The sequence below is a fragment of the Vicugna pacos genome, chromosome 17 (assembly GCF_048564905.1).
Source record: "Vicugna pacos chromosome 17, VicPac4, whole genome shotgun sequence".
Lineage (NCBI taxonomy): Eukaryota > Metazoa > Chordata > Mammalia > Artiodactyla > Camelidae > Vicugna > Vicugna pacos.
This window is the reverse complement of record NC_133003.1, coordinates 29,646,299-29,659,067: the sequence shown is the minus strand read 5'-3', so window position 1 is coordinate 29,659,067 and position 12,769 is coordinate 29,646,299. Positions and strand designations below refer to the sequence as shown.

The window sequence follows — 12,769 nt, the reverse complement described above, 5'->3', positions numbered from 1 at the left end:
ACTAGGAAAGGGCTGAGCACAAGCTTGCCCTTCGTGGCTGACCTTTCTGGGCTTCTCATTACTTTTGTTTAAACCAGATATTAAAGGCAAAAACTACACTAGTGATGCACGTGGCTAGCGAGCTAATTAGGAACCACCATCTTCATAATTACCTCATCACTGTCTCTGGAGGGACATGAAAGCGTGCCCTGTCCCTTTAACAGGACAAGTTGCTAATCCCCTTAACATTTCCCCCCCCCTTTGGACTGATAATATTTCATAAAATTTTTGCTTTGTAAAATATTCCTAAAGGGAGGCTTAAGCAGTAATGCACAGATTATGGAAATGGTGCTCATTAAGTAGAAGGCGAGACGCTGGGAAGCCACGGAGCTGCTCGAAACACGTAACCTCCATTAGAGGCTTCATTTGAATGTTTATTCATGGAGCAGTAAACCTTTATTATTATACATTTTATTGAAACATAAATTAAAGAACTGTAATTATGTGTATGGCAAATAGTAAAGCAATGTGCATTTGTCACAAAACGAGTAAGACAAGGAAAAATGCCATCACTGTTTCATTTGCATCCAAATCCTTTATTGTCTACCCAACAGAAAGACACCCAGAGGGAAAAACTCTGCAGCAGATGAATGTTCTGATATGGTATGCAAATGAAAAAAAGTACGTATTCTGGATAGTCTTTCTAGCAAAGAGCGCATCCTGGAATTAATTTGTGAAGGTCAGAAACTATCCAGAGAAAGGGTGGGTTTCTTATTCCCTCCTGAGACAGAACCACAGTGACTCTTATTAAAGTTAATGCTGAGTAAAGAACCCATCCCCTTGGCAGTCTGCTGGGTGCTGACTGTTTGCAAGAGGAGCTGTTTGCTCTAGACACTCAAGCATATTTGAGAAGTTTACTTAAAGGACACATAGGAAGCTGGAAAGATAAGCCCTTCAAACTTCTTACACCTTTCGGTAAAAAGATACTTTTCAATGGGGAAGAAAGGCATGTGAGTGCCGTCCTAGTGTAGCACAGGCCACATCCTTGTGTGTCAGGAACTCTTAAGCAAGGGAAAAAGGTAAGAGTCATGATGAGAATCTCTGTGTGCAAGGTTTCTTGATTCCATTTTTTTTAAGCAAGCCAAGAAAGTAAGAGCACTTAGTCATCTGCCCGCCTGCCCATCCATCCATCCATCCATCCATCCATTCATTCATCCATCCATTTGTCCATCCATCTATTTAACTACTTACCCATCCATCCAACAATTACACAATGTGTCCTCTAAGCTAGGAATCTGGGGGAGGGAAAGAATATAATCAGGAGAAAAATACAGTTAGGAATAACTGAGACTAATTCCAGACTAACGAAAGAGAGAAAACCGTAATTCTGATATTTCATGATAAAAAGCAGTCATTGAGATACATACAAAGAATCAGAAGAGCCCTGGACAGCCTGAAGGCTACACAGAGGAGGTGGCATTTGAACTGCCTCATAAAGGCTGAGTTGCAGGTGGAGAGAAGGAGGGAAAGGAGCTTCACATGGAGGGAGAGACGCGTTTTGTTAACCTACCAAGAATATGTAAACACAGCGACTACAATGATAGCAAGGGTGTCAGGTTTGGAAACATTCTTCGTATCTCTTTAAGGTTGTTTTAACTGGTGGTATCACTAATGCATTCTGCCTGCAAAGCAGCAAACAGAACCACTTTCACAGAGAACCCGTGTGTGTGGTGGAAAGGATCTACCTGGGGTCCTATGCGCCGTGTTGCTGAAGCATAACCTCTAGGAGTAAGAATGACCACATATGAGAATTATCATTGTTTCATGGCTCCTGCTTGAGTTAACTTTTTTTAAGGGCAGTGATTACAAATTCCATTCTTTTTGCTGAACAGTTTTAAGAACTTGAAGCTGTCACGTCACTTTAGAAATCAGCCATCAGCCAAAAGATAGTACACAACATCTTGCAAGATTGATCTCGATTTTGTAAGAAATATTTCCTTTCATGTGCCTCTCCTGCACAAGTGCTCAGTATCCTAAGGGTGAGCAATGTAAGGGGCAGTGGGATTGTAACTTCTGCTGGGCTCTGCTTAACTGGGCTGGAGTGCCAGTAGGAAGTGTCCGACCTGGGCTTCGGAGCTGAGAAAACCTACTCACTTCAGCTCCCAAGACCTCTGTCTCTGTATCTGCAACTTCTCTCACCTCGCCTCATCTTTCTCTTTTTTCCCTCCCACAGGGTGGTTGTTGTTGTTTAATTAAAAGATGCATTTGCTGAGATAAATATTCGGGGGGTGTGCTTTCCCCATATTCAAAAGGATATTCCAAATTTATGCCCCTATCTGTTTGCAAAGTCTTTGAAAATTGCTTTTCAGATTCCAGTAGTCAGGTAGGTGATTTACAGATTACCACCCCCCCATCTCAATGGTCTATCTTAACAACTCACGATGCCTCATCTTTTGAATGGAGATAAAACCAGTATTCTAACAAATATGATGATTATTTGGATTATATGAATTATGTAGGTAAAATGCCTAGACCAATGCCGGCATATTCCAAATATTCAGTAGATTTTATTATTACTATATTGTACGATAATAGTTTTGAAAATATTTTTGACACCTTGCTTCTGCTCTAAACCAGAAGGCTCAATTCTTCAGTGAGGCTTGCTAAATATATCCTACACTGGACCATCACCAGCCCCAGAGTTTGTGTTTTCTTCATGGTTGAGTTCTGTCTTGGTTTGGGGACATCTAACCTTCTGCTGCTAAGTTTAGGGTCAGTGTGAAAGCAGTACCAACTACTTAGTTCCAAAATAAGTGTTCTTGGAAGTGCCTCCACTTACAGGGCCTTGAGGACACCTTGACATGGTCAACTCAGGAATAAATTAGTTGTCTGTCAAAATGCATAGGCACAGTGATGGTTTCTGGCCCTCTTGCTGACGAGTTCCTTCCTTTGGAATATGGCAGCTGGTGTGCCTTTCATGAAATAGAGGAAACACACTGTTTTCTAGGTGCCCCTATTATCCCAGCCAGGCTGAGAAACTTTAAGAAAAAATAAAAGATACAGAACCAATTCAGTTTCAAAGAAAAAAAAAAAAAACCTCGCAGAATTTGTGGAGACCCTGTGGAGTTTCGTGGCTTAACAATTGTGTTTTTAAGCCATACATCACTGGCGGTGTTCCAGTTGTGAGGTGTAATAATATATCATGAGAGGGATGGTGCTCTCATGATATATGGGTGCAGTACATCATCTGAGCATCACAGCTTTGATGATTCATGGCTCCAAACCACAATGAGAGTTTAAAGGAGCTTTTAGTGACCAGGCAGCTTTAAATTTCAAATTTAAAAAAAAAAATTAAGGTCTTTTCAAGTCAAATAAAAGCAGGTTGATGGAATCCAATGCTGTATAAAGTGTCCGTGAACTCTGAGAGCCTGGGTTATGTGTCTTTTCCTTTCGGCTTTAAGCTCTGAAGATGGAAGTAATTGTCAAGCTCTCCTTCAGCTCCTCCTCCACAAGAAGAGAAGCCCAGAGAACTGAACAAACATGAGCTAGTGTCAGTGCTTGTCAGGTCAGTTTCCCCGTCTTCCACACCACAAGCGCAAGGAGCTCATCTTCATGGCGAAGTTCTGGCTCACATGGGATGCTGTGATAGGCAGTGGGTAAACCCAGGAGAGGTTTGTTTTCTTTGTTCTAAGGAACTCTTCCACTGAAATTTAGAACAAAAAGAACAGATAAAAAGTGGATCAACTCCTTGACCCATTGCTCACAAATTCAAAACAGGACATAGGGGAAGAAAACTCACCTTTTCTATCATTTGCCTTTATAAGGGACGCACTGATTGCAAATGAGAAGAAAAAGTGAATAGCATATGGACTGCTAACCCTGAGCAGGAAATGGGAGCTATTGTCATAGTGCCATCACCTTTCCTGTTTTAATGACATGTTTATAAGATGGCAATGGTGCTTATGAGAATGTATCCACTTTGTTTAAAAAACAGTCATTTTTGGGGGTGAGGAAATCACTATCAGTTAAGGAAGCAGGTGCTGGGAGAACTTCTCCTCTTCCTTTTTTTTTTTTAAACCCTACTGCAATAAACAGAACAAAATGAGAAATCTCCCTACTGTTTGTGTAATAGACTCAAACGGGAACAGCAAGAGATAATTACATTTGAAGTGGCTTCTTCCATTTTCCTTTACTAAGTGAATTAAAGGGAAGAGTGGTGGCAGAGTGACTGCCATGTGGAGAGAAACATCTGGGCATGGGGCATTAACACAGTCTCCCTTCCCATTATCTTGCCTCTAGTTTTTCATTCCTTTGGCTTTTTCCAGGAGATTCTAACTCTCAAATTACTGGGGATTTTTGGTGTCTACCTCCTACCTCTCTCTGACTTCCAAAGGGCAGAACACCCTCTTTTCATCAAACAGAATCATTTATTGTCTCAAAAAGAAGTTCTAGGCTTCTATTCTCCTGTATTAGTAGCTGAAGTGTATAATCTAGGTCATGTAAGTGTTGAGAACAGGTCTTCCCAAGATGTATTTTGGCATGTGGATTATATTGAGCCAAAGGCCATGGAGATCCTGTGGCCTCAAGAGAAACTCCTTCCCCTCCCCAAACTGTGTAGAAGAGTTTACATTGTGGGTTTTTCCCAGAAAAAGAGTATTACCAGAGATGAATTTGATCTCAGTGTGCCTATCTATATGGCAAGGGAGACATCTAATCACCAAACTTTGTTCTTCTTCATCCTGTGAATGACCCTGTTGTCCTTAGAAGCATCTGGTCCCTATCCCATTCCTTAGCTCAGGATGGAATAGCTGCCTCATTTTGGTTTTCTGTCTTGAAACCTCTTGTGTGTGTAGGTCTCCTGTATGTGCGATATTAAATTTGATTTTCTCCTGCTAATCTATCTCGTGTCAATTTACTTCTTAGACCAGGCAGAAGAATCTAGAAGGGTAAAGGCAAGTTTTCTTTCTCCTTGACAGTCACAAAGACATGTAAATAAATGCACCACCCACTATTCCGAGGCTGTCAGTTGAAAAACAGGAGTGAGGCTGGCGTGGCACTTGAGAGATGTGGGCTAAATCATGGGTTGTTTGAAGAACCCTTCAAATTTAGTCTGCTTATTTTCTATAGAGAGAAATCTGACACATCATTTCATCATTTCTTTTTCAGAAGGTAAAACACTTCACACATTTATAGTACTGTCATACTGTTCATCCACCCATTTTAAGTCACTATCAGTTATAATATTCGCTACTTCCTAGGTGAGAGCATTGTACGCTAGTAACTGTGCATAGAATGCTATACCCATGTTATCGCATCCTCTTCCAAACACGAAGGCATGGGAACCGTTACTGTCTCTGTTGTTCCAGATGAGGAAACTGAAGGTTATGGAGAGTAAGTAAATTGTCCAAGGTCACCAAACTGGTCAAAGTGACAAAGCTGAGATTCTAAGCTCGGTGGAGGGGATGCCAAATCCCAGTTTAGTTACACTATCCTCCTTCCCAATTAAGGAACTAATATTTGGGTGACTGTTCACCCTGCTTTATTTGAAACAGTCCAAGTTTAGACCTTATGCATATCTTCTTCAGCTTTTAACAGGGTTGCATCTCAGTAAACCCATTGTAAGTGGATATTATTCTTAAGTTGAAAATGCATTAATACACACAACCTGGTGTACATCACAGCATAGCCTCGCCTGTCTGAAATATGCTTGGAACACTTGCATTTGCCTACAGTTGGGCAAATTCGTCAAACACCAAGCCTATTTGATGATCAAGTGTTGAATATCTCATGGAATTTATTGACGACTTTCCTGAAAGTGACAAACAGAATGGTTGTCTGGGTACAGGTGGTTGTGAGTGTATTTGTCGATTACTCTTGCTTAATCGAGTGGCTGCCTGGTAGCTGTAGGGGCTGCCACTGCCCAGCATCATGAGACGTCATCAGACCACATGTGGTGTTCGCCTGGGAAAAGATCAAAATTCAAAAATCAAAGTATTATCTCTACTGAATGCCTATCATTTTCACACCATCTTAAAGTGAAAAAAAAAAAAACTTGTAAGTAGAACTGTCGTTAAGTTGGGGACCATCTTAAGTTATAAACAGGCCCGTGAAGTCATGTACAATATTTCCTATCACTCTCTCACTCAAAAAGTTCCCCTTTGGATGATAAACTATATGACCCCTAACTAGCAGTATGTTTCATGCTGGGAAATCTTACTTCTTCTGGTTTTAAATATTGTCATCTGCCTCTAGGGTGGGAAGCAGAGAAGAAAGGGAAGGAGGGAGGCAGGCTCTTGTGCAGTTTTTGTAGAGGATGGCCTGCAAACACTGTTCCTATGTTTATTGGCTATTTATGCATCTTCTTTGGGCAAATGCCTGTTCATCCTTTGCCCATTTTTCTTTTCAGCTGGGATTTTTGTCTTCCTATTACTGAGTTGTAGTATGTCCTTATATGTCCTAGGTACAAGTCCTTTCTCAGCTGTATGATTTGCAGGAAAAAATGTTCTCCCAGTCTGTGGGTTGCCTTTTCACTTTCTTGACTGTATCCTTTGAAGCACAAAGTTGAAAATTTTGAGTATGTCTACCTTCTTCCATCTTTAAGTGATTGCCTCAGGTGCAGGTGGCTAACCCAGGATCATTCATACTCTTCCCATTTTAAGGTCAGCTGGTAGCAACATCAGTCCTCCTGCAGCCTGAGTTCTCCTTTGCTATATAACCTAACCTGTTCACCAGCCCAGGGATTAGGGCATGGACATACTGGAGGGACGCATTATCTGCCTCCCGTGGCAGTGTGTTTATTATTCTATAGAGTCAGAGTTGCCTTCTGTGGTTAGCCATTGGTCTAAGGGAGAGGGGTTCACACGAGGCACCTGGTGGAGGTAGATGGACAGTAGTTACGGAGCTGGGAAGTTCCCTGTCTCCATCCTTGCCTGCCCTTTCCCCTGCCATGATTTTATCCCTTATAGCTGAATTATAATATATTCTGACAAGGACAAAAGACATCACTGTGACTAACTGACCATCTTCAGGTGAGTAGGGGGTAAAGTAGAAGTGTTCAGAAGCATGGAAGGAGGCACGCAGGTAGAACAGAAGAGGCAGGACCTGTGAAAATGTTGCCAAGGTACTAAAGCTCAGAGAGATTCTATACTAGGAGAAAAAATAATGGAACGGTCCTTTAAAGCCTACATTTGCTCAAGCAGGTGAGCCAGGAAAGGGTGGATCTGCTGCTTGATGCAAGTTACATAACGTTTATACATTTGGGGGGGGGAAGACTTGACACTGAACAACTTGGCTGATCTCTATTATCTTGGGTATGGCTTTGCACTAGGAAGACATGAGATAGAAATGGGACTTAGGCGGTCACACCCCTGCTTTAAGTGAATTGCGGTCTCCAGGCAAAGGCACATCCTGTCCCACGATGGATGTTGGTCCATAAGGACTTGTGATGAAAGACATTACTAAGAAATCACCATACCTAGGTGAGGCATCAGGAAGCCACAGCAAAGAGGTGTCCTTATATCTGGAACTGGGGGAGGCAGAGTGGCCTCCTGAAGGCCAGTGCCGTTTGATGGTGAGGAGCAAATGCTCTGGCATCTGCTGACAGACTCAGGTTTACATTTCAGCTCATGGTCACTCCCTGCAGCAGCTTGGCTAAGTTGCTTAACCTCTTTGGAATGTTTTGTTACCTGAAAGAAGTCACTTAATCTCTGTGGTCTATCTTGTCACCCGGAAATGGTGATGCATTTATTAACTACCTCTAGGCAGTATTGTGAGGATTCATTGAAATAACACTACACATCAGCCCAGGGACTAGCATTCAATAAATACTAACAACATCACTCCTACTGAGGATGGTGATGGTGATGATGATGATGATGATGATGATGATAATAATAATCATTGTAGAAACCGGTAGGCTCAGGAACCTTTAACCAGTAGTTCCTCAAAATTGATTTCCTCCCTCCTCTGCAACTATGGCCACTGATTTCCTTGCCAAATGCCTTTTCCTTGGAAAATTTGTGCTTCTGTATCTCCCTTTCTCCTTCTACTCTCTGTTAAATCCACTTCAGTTTTTTTTTTAAGGAGTTTTATTGAAATATAATTCATATACCATAAAATTCACTCTTTTTAAAGTATACGATTCCATGTTTTCCTAGTAAACTTACAAAGTTGTACAACTACCCATCATGACTCTCATTTTAGAATATATTCATCATCCTGGAGAGAAATGTAACCCCCGATGGGCAGTCACTCCCCACTGCACCCGGATAACTGCTAGTTTACCTTCTAGCTCTATGAAGTCGCCTGTTCTGGGCACTTCGTAGAGATGGAGTGAGACAGTATCGGCCCTTTCATGTCTGGCTTCTTTCACTTAGCATGATTCGCTTAGCGCAATTCTTTCACTTCGCAGTACTTCATTCCTTTCTGTGGCCAAATTGTATTCCATTGCCTGGCTAAACCACTTTTTCTGTATACATTCATTCCTTGGTGGGCACTTGAGTTGTTTTCCCCCTTTAAGCTATTATGAATAATACTTCTGTAAAGATCCATGTACAAGTTTTTGTGTGTTCGTGTTTCCGTATCCCTTGGGTACATACTTAGAAGTATAATCCTGGGTCACTCTGTGTTGAACTTTTTGAGGACATTCCAAACTATTTTCCAAAAGGGCGCCTTTTTCCATTCCCATCGACAGGGTATGAAGGCTCCATCTGTCCATATTCCCACCAACACTTATTACTTTGTTTATATTGCCCTCCTGTTGAGTTCTCAGAGATAGCTCAGTGTGGTTTTTATTTTCATTTTACCAATGACTGATGAGGTTGAACATCTTGTCATGTGCTTTTTAGTTAAGTTTTATCCTCCCGATTTCAGCGCAACCAACCAAGTCAAGCTTTTAACAGCGCAAACGCTGTTGATGACACCCTCCTTCTTGAAATTCCTTCTTCCATCAGCTTTAGAACCTACCTTCTCTTGTTTTTGCCCCCTTCTCTGCTATATCCTTAAACTGAGTCCTGCTATGTCTCTTATCAAACTTCAAACGTTCAAGTGTCCCATTTCTGAATGTTCAGCTCTGCCCACTAGTTTTTGTTTTTGTTTTTTTCGTGATACTTATCGCCACCTGAAATTAAATTGAATATTTATTGGCTGGTTTATTTTCTGCATCACCCATTCCAGCGTAGCTCTGTGGAGGCAGGGACTTTTGTCTTGTTCATTACTATATCCTTGGTTTCCAGAACAGCACCTAGTTATAAATATTTTTGCATGAATAAATGTAAGTATTAGAACAATGTGAATAGATGTTATATGAGTGAAGAGCAGAGATTTCCATAATTGAATAAGCTTCTGGATTGCTGACTGAACAAAGTTAACTGTGTGTCTTTCAGATGGTGAAATTTTCATTGGCCGTGAACATTTTTTTGGTGTGTAGTGTATCATGGATTTTTTTTTAAGTGCTCTTCCAACTCAAGCAGCTACACTCCTTGAAACTCCAGCAAAATTTAGACCCTAGCAAAAAAAAAAAAAAAACCCTAACAAAATTTAGAGATTTTGTTAGCACGTGGAAAAGTAAACTGTGATCACCAAAGCTCAGTATGAATTCACTATGAACAAATTATGTCAAATTATCCCTGAGTGTGCTGTTCATGGGGTTTTTATCAGAATGCCATTCTGTTGGAAGGCCTTGGCTGTGGTAGTCCTTGACAACAGCAAGGTTTTGAGCTGGCTTTATCATACGGTTTCCTGTTTCTGAGAAGCTGAGTGAGTTGTCAGGATCTTGTGATCAGTCTGTCACTTAAGAATTTATGTCAAGATATCAGGCTGGGTTGAGATCTATGCCCTTGGGGAAAATCATCTATACAGTGAGCTATTTGCTGTCATCCATGTCACGGTGAATTTAAAGTGGTTACCAGTGATCAAGAGTGGCGTTTCCAGGACGGGGTGGTAACAGGGTCTGTAGAGAGAGCCCTGAACACTAAACCCAGGAGAGGAAGGTAAAGAAAAAGAGGGGTGGGGTGAGTTGACCCAGGAGGTCCCCCTAATGTGAGTTCATAGCTACCTGTATGTCATAAGTGGCAAGAACAGCCATATTCCTAAGGACCAGGCTCAAAGGGCGACCAGACAGCAGAAGCCAGGAAAGCATTCAGTCGTGGGTCTCCCGTGATGCAGTAGGTTTGGCAAAGCAGTGGGTGACCTTGGTGGCGGCATTAGCACATTTTCAGAAGAGGTCTGGAGCCAGGTGGATAGTCTGGACTACTGTTTCTCAAAGTATGGCCCTGGAGCAGTGACACTGGCGTCCTCAGGAGTTTGTTAGAAATACAAATTTGGGGAGCCCGGTGATCTATTTTTCACCAAGCCCTGAGCTGACACTCAGATTTGAGCCACTAGTCAGAGTGACAGAAATAAGCTTTAGCAACAGAGTAACTATAACCATGTCCCATTCAAGGAGCTTCTGAAATACCTTCCCTACTGGTGTGGGAAGCGACCACTGAACGTGATCCCTACTTGGTCTGCAACTTGGTCTGCCTGTTAAAAAAATAATAATAAACATAAATGAAAAATCAGAGTAATGCTACTGCAGTTACATGTGTTGAGTACCATGTCCTCAGCAGCGTGCTTAGCAGATTTGATCCTAAAAGCTCCGTGGGGTCGAAACGGTGGCAATCCGCGTTGTAGATGAAGATACTGACATCTGGGCCTATGAGGCAAGGCTACACAGCTAGTAAGCGGGGGTCCAGGACTTGCGTTAGGCGGTTTGGCTACAGAACACTGGTCTGGGATACCTGGTTACTAGAAAGTACAAGGGAGATGATGGATGGATGGTTGGGGAGAAGGGAGGGAGGAGAGGAGGAAAGAAGGCGAAGAGGAGGAAAGGAGGAGAGAAAGAAGGAGGGGAAGGGTAGCTGCAGGTTTGGGGAATAAGGACCGGGTGACACTTCCTTCTTAAGGTGGCCTGTTTCCTTGTCCTGCGGCATTTTCCCATCTTGCTAAGTCAGCCAGTCCGTGTGCATCCGTCAGCTTCAGCCTGGACCCAGCCTGCACTGCTTCCTTCTAAGAATTTGGTTCCACGGGTGGCTTGTGATGTACTTTTCCCGTTGGTTTTTCCCCCCTGTCTCCCGCTGCTCACATAGCCTTTGTGATTTAGATGAGCGCTCATCCCAGTTGCTGAGGGAGCCATGCCTGGCTCCCTCACGGACTGGAGAATATTCTGGGAAATCATGTTGCTCTTTAGGGATCCTGTGCACAGGGGCTGATGCGAAGCTCCTCTCTGCTTCGTTCACCTTGGACCGCCTTGTTCCCAGCCTCCGCTTTAACAGCATATCATTTTCCCCTCCTCGCGCGGCAAAGCCCCAGGGACACTTAATCTCGTGTTCTCCTGAGGCTCTTTGGAGGCCTGGAGCCTGATCGCTGTAATCAAGAAGGGGTGGGTGTGATGAGAGGCTGGGTTTGATTCTTCATCTGCGGTTCCTCGTTTAGGCTTTTTGCTTTTTCATTCCTCCCCAAGGTTTGTAATGAACGCGGAACGCAGCTCAAGGGCAGGAATGACGTTTAACTTCAGCTGAGGTACAATAGAGGCTATTTGGCAAGTAAAACTTTCAAATGGCAGTTTAGCCTTGAAGGATATATGGAATTAGATATGCCGTGTGCCTTGATTCATGATCTCTGCATAATCGCATTGCTATGTAGATTACCTTGGCGCTTTAGTAGACTGGAGGAATGGGCCGTTAAAAAGATTAACTTCCCCGAATCAGTGTTATGTGCTGCTGAAGAATGTGGGGGTAAGAGCCAGATGGGCTGGCTACCTGGGCTGACCCTACCTACTACTTCCTGTGGGGTCTTGACCTCTCTGAGTGTAGATTTCCTCATCTGTAAAGTGTAAATCATAGTAGTACCTGCATCACGGAATAATTCGGAGCATTAAATGAGATAAATGCCAAGCACAGAGCTTTCTTATCATAGAAATTAAACACTTAATAAGTGAGAACTATTTATATAACTACTATAAAATTATTATTTGAAGCGCCTTTTCTGTAGGTCCATACTCCTTTCTACTCTCAGTCACCTGCTTTTTTATGCTTTCTCCGTTAGCCAATTCTTATTTCTCGTCGGCTTCACAGTCGCTGTGGTCACCTTTTAAGACATGCTGTCATTTCAGAGCACTGGCTAAATACAACCAAGATTGGCAGCTCTGAATAATTCCACAGAGCCCCTAAAACACTCTGGCATTTCACTCAGACTCTCATATATGCCACCACGTTGTTCTCTCTTGTTTTCTGCCTCTGTATTCTCTGCATATTTCAGACATGGTTACTGAAGGTGGTCATCATCTTCCTCTGAAAAATAATCCAGCAGGAACCAATGAGGAGTAATTGGGCTTCAGGAGAGCATCACTGTCAAGTCTAGAAATCTGTGGGGGAGATAATCACATTTCATTTTTTTCTTTCTTGTACATTTTCAGCATGTTCACATCCACGTTCTTCCGAGGAAGGCTGGAGACTTTCACAGGAATGACAGCATCTATGATGAGGTAGGTCTGCTCTCTCTGGTCTTATTGTTTGATCACAGGGCCTGTCACTGTGATGAAATCAGCCTAATGAACCAGGTATCACCCTGGATCTATGGTCTTAAAAGGGCTTCTTCCCAGAAAAACTTGGGAAGTGGCGGCAGAGTCCCAGGAGCCGAGAGTGGCTGTTCCAGGATCGGAAGGCAAGTGGATTATAATTTTCTTTCTCAGATGAAATCTGGCAGAAACCAAGTGTCCTTGTAATTTCTGCCCTGTCATTGACCAGGGCAC

The 12,769-nt window shown here is 42.6% G+C and overlaps 1 protein-coding gene and 1 long non-coding RNA gene across 9 annotated transcripts in view; one reads left to right on the top strand and one right to left on the bottom strand.

Moving 5' to 3' along the window:
* The window catches only part of FHIT (fragile histidine triad diadenosine triphosphatase), a 1,244,593-nt gene that overhangs the window by 1,072,416 nt on the left and 159,408 nt on the right, over positions 1-12,769 (top strand). For all 8 annotated transcript variants that reach the window (XM_072941591.1, XM_015236553.3, XM_031686352.2 and 5 more), the window contains one exon: positions 12,434-12,502. In XM_072941591.1, the coding sequence (XP_072797692.1) occupies positions 12,434-12,502 (69 nt within the window). The remainder of the gene's footprint in view (positions 1-12,433; positions 12,503-12,769) is intronic.
* On the bottom strand, positions 5,756-11,914 carry LOC140686779 (uncharacterized). Its single transcript, XR_012060691.1, has 2 exons — positions 8,263-11,914; positions 5,756-5,940 (listed from the first exon to the last, which is right to left on the bottom strand). It is a non-coding gene; the product is annotated as an uncharacterized lncRNA (long non-coding RNA).